General features: G+C 38.9%; 2 protein-coding genes across 2 annotated transcripts; one reads left to right on the top strand and one right to left on the bottom strand.

The window, feature by feature from the left end:
- Positions 1-683: 683 nt before the first annotated feature.
- Positions 684-2,192, top strand: anapc13 (anaphase promoting complex subunit 13). Its single transcript, XM_080737487.1, has 2 exons — positions 684-978; positions 1,921-2,192. Exons 1-2 carry the CDS (start codon positions 880-882, stop codon positions 2,044-2,046), a joined length of 225 nt encoding a protein of 74 aa, XP_080593613.1. The 5' UTR covers positions 684-879; the 3' UTR covers positions 2,047-2,192.
- A 1,080-nt stretch (positions 2,193-3,272) lies between these two features.
- On the bottom strand, positions 3,273-5,378 carry LOC308294122 (lathosterol oxidase-like; the record flags this gene model as incomplete). The annotated part of the gene is made up of 5 exons (XM_080736846.1): positions 3,273-3,554; positions 3,731-3,859; positions 4,096-4,196; positions 4,287-4,419; positions 5,169-5,378. The coding sequence occupies 5 exons, from the start codon at positions 5,376-5,378 to the stop codon at positions 3,273-3,275; spliced, it is 855 nt and encodes a 284-aa protein (XP_080592972.1).
- Between the last annotated feature and the right edge of the window lie 2,089 nt (positions 5,379-7,467).

Here is a 7,467-nt window from a genome sequence, read left to right as displayed (position 1 = left end):
GATATCTCCATATTTCTCTCTTTCTGTCGCTCCCCCTCTCTTCAACCGTCCTTTACTTGAAGCATTTCTGGGTTGACAGAATTAACTGTATTTTGCAAATGGCGTAAATTTTAACATAATAATGCAAACAATCATTTGAGATGAATGCTTAAAATTTCTTTTTGGTTAAATTGTTATTTACCAAATTGCATGAAATCCATGTTTTAAATTATTCCAACAATACAAGAATGATCTCTGAAGATTTCATGCACCTCTCTCCCAGTATGTAAAATACTGTTGTCTGGCTGTCATTGGCTCCTGAAAACCCTTGCACATCAAAGTGAGAATTTGAGAGTTGTACTGCAGATAAAGTTAAAGACTGGGAAGAAATAAGGAACACACATTGTAAACATCTATTAAAGGAGTTTTGCCCCAGGATTCCCAAAGATGTGATTTACTGAAGAATTGTTGTTTCCTCCTGGATTGTGATATTTGTAATAAATGTATGTTCATGTGAGTTCAGTGTCACTTGGTGTATTTCATTTAAACACACATACACCCTCAGTTCAGTAGGTGGCGGCATACACCTTTGCATGAACGCAGAAGGAGGCAAACCGGAAGAGGAAACATTTCCCACCAATCAAAACATTGGATACGCCCCCGGACCACTCGCTCATCTTTGTTGTTGTTCAGTCCCCGGCTAAACCATAAATGCTTCACAAAACTTAAGTTTACATTTACAAACGTTATATACAGTGAACGGGGAGTCTTGCATGCTGACAGTTTATATCAACTGCCTGAGTGGATACGAGTACCAAAAAGAGCGAATAGCAAAACGTGCCTGCCGTCCGTTCACCATTGGTGTGCTCTGAGTTGATTCTGCTGCCAGAGCTTGAGAAGATGGACAGTGAATTTCAGCGTGATGGAAGAGTCCTGGATCTCACTGACGACGCTTGGAGAGAAGACCGACTGCCTTATGAAGATGTCACCATACCCTTGGTTGGTTGTTAATTATGTGTGTTTAAGAGACAGTCATAAGTTCACACAGCATGGTATGTTGGCAAATCGTGGAGAGTGATTGATTGATTGATTGAATACTTTATTAGAAGGTCGCATTGGAAATGGTACAGCACAGTACTGTTCACTGATACAAGACCAAAAGGATAAAGTCAAGACTACAAGAAAGGTCAATGGCTGTAAAATTCATACAAAAGGTGAGGTGAGGTTCCAAACAGGGCTGACCTAAGAGTGGTCTTGAAATGTCAACAAAATATAGCAACTTGCCAACTGCAATTTTATTTTCAGTTACATCACATCATTTTACAATTGTAAAAGCTTTCTGTAATCATTTTTTCGACAAGCTCCCAAGAGTCCCAACACTTTACACTAAAGATTCAAATATAGTCCTAATAATAGAAAGTAGAGGAAGAACCAAAGTGAGATAAAGCACAATGTCAGCAGCATGGTCAAAATACATGTAGCAGAACATCAGTCTCTTGTGTAATATTAGAGCCAGACAAAAATTAACGATTAAAGCTCCACAAAACAGTAATGGCAGTGGCAGAAGCCAGGATCACAAATGGCTCATGGCCTTTTTCTCCTTTTATTTTTATGATTCATCTAGGGCTTGGAATTGGGATTGGAACTTGAAGCCCTTTCCACCACTGATTTATGGGACGAATGGGCAAATTTTCTGTCATAAATAAGATTTCACGTGTGTACAAAATAAATAGATAAACAGCATGAGTTGGTTGCTGTTAAAAAGCAGTAGTAGGTATATCTGTGCAACACCATGCCATGTTATTGAGCAAAATGGGTACTAAATGTATGTCTCTTGACTGCTAGCATCCAAGGCTGGAGTTAAATGGAGTTGAAGGTGTGCTCCTGCTGGACTAATGGCATTCTCTCTTCTCTTCTCTTCTCTCTTTTTCTTTTTTTCAGAGTGAGCTGCCTGAAGCTGAGCAGGATAATGGCGGATCAACAGAGTCTGTGAAAGAACAAGAGATGAAGTGGACTGACCTGGCCTTGCAAAGTCTCCATGAAAACACGCCAAACACAGGAACCTAAAGGCTGTACTGTAGTAATGACTGTGGTACCAATATTCTACACCTCCTCCCCCACTCTCTCTTCACTGGCTTTGGATATCAATCTAAGTCAGTGTTTCTCATACTTTCACATTTCAAGGTCTCCCCTTAACTCTGACAGTGTACAAGTGGAACCAAATGAACCCGTTAGGGTTCATTTGGTTCCATTTGTACATTGTCAGAGTTACAGACGTGTATGGGTCAATTTAGACCCTCCTAAAGGAACACACAGAGTCCCTGGAATCCACTTGATCGAAGTTACAAGCTCGCAAGTAAAGATACACAAGTTCACAATGCATCGCAGAGGCAACACCTGAGCTTGTAGACTGTGTCTATTTCTGGCACAATGTTGTCATATCATAATTTTATATTTGAGTCATGGCTGCATCTGAAGGTCTTTTACATTGGTTATTTCTTGCCAAAAGAATCAATACAAGTTAGTAAATGACCATAATTGATGTAATCACTAATCAATATATTAACTATGGTTTGATTTGTGGATTTAACAAGCCATCATTTGAGAGACCGAAACAGTGAAGTCATTTGATGATGAAAATCCTTTCTATTCTTTTTTATAGACATTAAAGCCCTTTGCACACAGGACAGTTGCGTTTTTTTTTTTTTTTTCGTTTGCTGCGTGAATAAACCGCATTGGATTTGGTGTGCAATGCTGTGCGGAATCGTCGCTGCGGATCCCAAAAGGATTCGTAAAAGGAGTGATGAGTTTTTTACCGCATGCGACAAGATGCACGAATCGAACTGGGTTCGATCGAGAAAAAAACGCATGGCCGCAGCCACTCGTCGCACCGCTAATTCGGATCCGGTGTGCATGAGGTCGTAGAGAATCATTGTTTTCTTTTAAAAAAATGAAATTGTACGTTTTATCTGTGCGGATAAACGCGCCTGTGTGCAAAGGGCTTAACACTTTGAGTTTTACAACAGATGTTGACTAGCTTATGCAGGAAGTCTGTCTGAATTCATATTTGATTCTACTCAACAAATATCAGAGAAAATAAAAGGGTAATATTTTTGTAACTTTTTTTTTTGCACCCATTACTGTCACCTGGTTGTCAAACATGAATGTGTGGCTATATATAGATCAATATCTATTGATGCAAATTGATCCCGTTTAGCATGACTAAATAAACGACAATAATAACACTCAACTGTGTGGTTATTGTACTTTGCATCCATGTTCTTGGGAGTTTTCTATTTTTTGCTCAATGCAGCTTCCTTCCTCTCTGCCCTGAGCTTGGAGATGTGGTCACGTGGTCCCTTCCCCAGGAGGACTGAGGGATGACGGTATGAGCCTGCCAGACGATCCCAGAGGGTGAAGTATTGCCCATAATTGTAGTTGAAGTATAGATGGTGGTCCACGTGGTGCGCAGCGCCATTGACGACCTCTACAAGAGGACCAGGGATGCAGTAGTCACCGTCATGTATGGAAATGGTCCAGATATTGACCATCACAAAGAGGGAAAGGTAAACCACCTTTGTGGAGTAGAGAGGAAGCCATTGACAGGTTCAGAATATGAAACACAAAATAATACTCAGGATATCCAACTGAGAAATCATTTGTTTGAAGACACTTGTACTTTTAGCTACAGCTTGATGGATTGTTATGCCACAGAGTTGGTTCGAATATTAAATGCAACAAAGAACAAGACCTTGTGAAGTGGGAAGAGGAAAGGGTAAACATGGTAGGGTAGGCTTTGCAGGAAACCATCGACTGGATGGAAGGCATGACTGGCAAATGGTGTGGGGATCTTGAATATATGGTGCTGTTTATGAAAGTGCTGGGGGTAGTACAAGAGATGTTCATTATTGGGAAATTCACAGACAAACATACCTTTTAAAACCAATCAGAACCAATTTAGAAATTCTACCAAATATTATTTTCTACCATAACATTTTGTTTGTGTATTTTGACTTCCACCACCACTACTCAGTAATATGGCTTAGTTCATTTTCAAAGATCCTATGCTGCCAAACTGATGAAGAGTTTCAAGACATCCTTTAAATGTTTACTCGCCTTATAAATGCTCTTATGATGCATGGACCGGTGTATCCAGTAAATACATGTGTCAGTAAAAAACAGGATGCCAACAATGCTTAGGAGCACCCCTGGCCAGCCTGAAACAACAAAATGTATTAACTTTTAATTAACTCAAGTAAATGTATTTCTTCCAACACACTGAGTTGGTGAAGATCGTGTACTCTTACCCATAGGAGCTTCACTGACAGTGTTGTAAAGTTTACTGTATCCTCGGATCTCAGCGAAGAATAATGCCACAGTCGGTAAGCTCATCCAGAAGAGAGAGGCTGTGGCTAATGTGATCTCCCTTCGTACTTGGTTCTGTCATTGCAGTAAAGAGAGAGTTTAATGTTGCTATAGTAACTACTGTACATATCATTACAGTAGTACAGTCAGTGTGGCTGTTTTAAAGTCAGCCATGTCACATACTGTAGTAATGGATCAGGTATTTTACTGCAGAAACTTTGTTCTCCACATTTATTTTTTTTTAGTTTTTTTCATGTTTTTTCATACAGGTGGTTAATGCCTTATTTTATACTTCGTCCTATGACAGTGTCATATGATGAAAGTACCAGTAATAGCTGATTGTGTGCCGATTGTGATTCTTCTTTTTACCCTCCTTAAAATCTTGCCAATCCCAAAATGCATGCTGAATATAGGGACGTTTTTTAAATTTCCTGAAAGGTAACGGGGACATAGGAGTTTTATGCCTGATATGAAGAAAGTGACACTTTTTGGTTTGGTTTTATGCCTACCCTACCTCACAGTTCAAAGTGTTTTTCTCTGTTTTTTAGTACAAAGAATTGTCAAAGATATTGCTGGGGCACAGACTGTAGTGTAGGGCACTGCATGACGCCAGGAGGCCACTGACTAGGTTTATCACGTCTGTTAAGTTAGATTACGATATATTGTACAGACGAATAGTGAGGCTACTAACTATTCTGGATCAGTAATTCTACAGAAGGAAATACTGTATAATTTAATGTGTTCTTTGCGTTCAGTCATATTTGCTGATCTTTTAATGGTCTAGTGATTACAGTGTTGGTTTCATTATCAGTGAAAATACCTACCTCAACAAACTGTGGATGTTCCATGAGTTTATGATCAAAAATTATGTAGAAACTGAGGCAAGCAAAGCCAAGGTAAATAAGTTCTGCTCCCAGGTTGGTGACAATCAGCAGGCTGATAATTTGACGTAGTACCCCATTTTCAGGCCATGAGGCTGGGTACACATATGGGGTGAAGACATAATAGTCGACCACATTAAGTACATGATCCATGGTTGAATCTGTAAAATGGACAACGAGAGACCCATTATGCAGGAACACAAACAAAATATATGCCATAGCCAATTTTTGCACAAAAGACTAGAGATACGTAAGGTAGGACTTAAAAACATAGGATAGGCCTACCCAAAGCTGTCTTGTATGTTTTCCCTGATAGCAAACACATGTGGTTAGGGTAACCAAAACTAAAGCAAGATGTGACACAAATATGGTGGTCCTGCAGTTGACTATATATTGTTTGAGCATACACAGCCTTCCTGTCATTCTAATGACTTTAATTCAATGCCATAAACAACTGAATGCAGAAACTAATTTGACTCTTGTGAAATGTACTGGAATTGTCTAACCCCTGGAGGTAATATATTAACTAATGCAGCCCATGGTTAAATGTAATTGTGGGCACTTTCCTTTTGACATTAAGCATTTATATAGCACTTTTGTTAACTTTTTGCCCATCACTATTCTTTCTATCACGCAGCTATCATGGCAGAGCTTAACATTTTTGATTAAACAGCAGGTACTGGTTGATATAGTGGAGCACAATCAGCACATGATGAATTATGCTTGGGAAAAATAAAAAAAATAAAAAAAACAAGCCATGGTCACATGGTCAAGCAGTAACAGGCGAAGGTGAATATTCAATACACAAACAATACACATCCCAGCAAATGTATTCCCTTGTATGTACTGTATCAATCGCAATCATTTTGGTTTCAGTACGTTAGATATAACTCTTATTTCACAGAATCGTTATAGGGACATACTAAAAACAAGTCATGCTAAACTTGCCTGCATGTGCAATGACTAATACCAGATGTCTGAGAAGCTGAGGGAAGCTGATAGGTCTGTCTGGAACATGCATTCCCGGTACGTAGTTCCAGAGGAAGTAAAAAAAGAAAAGTGCATGAACACGCTGACCATGATTTGTGGAAGAAAACACGTGGCTGGCTTGTCATTTAACCAGTCACATCCAAATGACCCTCGGCTCCATGTGCCATAGTTGCTTTGTGATGGTGTCTATGCCTCTGGTCCTAGTCTGTCTCATACATTTGAAATTAATTTACTGTGCTATAGTAGCATATGATCTACAACCTCATCTGCCGGTGCAGTACAATAATTCAAACTATCTTGAAGTCACATGTCTGGACATAGGATTCAGTTGCTGAGCTAAGTTATTTTTTGCAGTACATGTTCTCTTGCTGGACTAGGATCAAATTCTGCCCAATACACTCTCTCTCACACACACACGGGTAGATGTTCATGAAATTCAAAGAAGGGAATGGTTCATTGGCTCCCTGAAGAGATGACTAACTTCTAGCGCCAAAAGTTCAAACAAGGTCACAACATATAACTGTCAGCAATAACTGACAGATTGGAGGATTTTCATGAAACTTATTACACAGTAACATCCTCAGTCACAGTCAGTCAGTTGTCCATTTATAGCTCTGAAAGATGTACAAATGTAACATTTGTAAGCTGTAAATGGTGAAATGGACACTGATTTTACTGTGTGAATAGACATGTCTGGTGGCTGGGGCTGTGGTGTGGTTAAGGTTTAGGTCAGGCTCTGTTCGGTAGAAGTACACATCAGATTAAATGATTACATTACTAAAGGAAACAGGACAGGAATATATTAGAAAAAAAGCTAAATTGCCAGAGGGTGTATCAGCAATAGACTGGAGAAAGAAAAGTTGTGTGGATTGCTATAAAACACTGCTGATTGAAAACTACTGACACAGATATAAGGAAATGTTCTCTACAGCAAGTTATAATCCTTTTATTCTTGGCAAAGACTGACCCTTTATTTCAGCATGTCCAAGGATGGATCTCTAAGGTGGATGAAAGTGTGTTAGTATGGACGAATCTATAAAAGCTTAGACAAATCAACTATATGTGATAATATTTACAGTCACTTTTTGGAATCCTTTTAAAACTTCATATTAAGGCATAGTATTGAAAAGGCACTTTGATGATGCATAGGCCTATATTAGAATTAGTTGGATTTAGGAAAGACAAAGATGCTTTTAATTATAATTGAAACATATTGCTTATAAAAAATAATGTTCCAGTAACTTTAATCATT

The sequence above is a fragment of the Nannobrachium achirus genome (assembly GCF_963921795.1).
Source record: "Nannobrachium achirus genome assembly, chromosome: 11".
Taxonomy (NCBI): Eukaryota; Metazoa; Chordata; class Actinopteri; order Myctophiformes; family Myctophidae; genus Nannobrachium; species Nannobrachium achirus.
The sequence above is the reverse complement of the archived record's forward strand: the minus strand, read 5'-3'. Positions and strand labels throughout refer to the sequence as shown.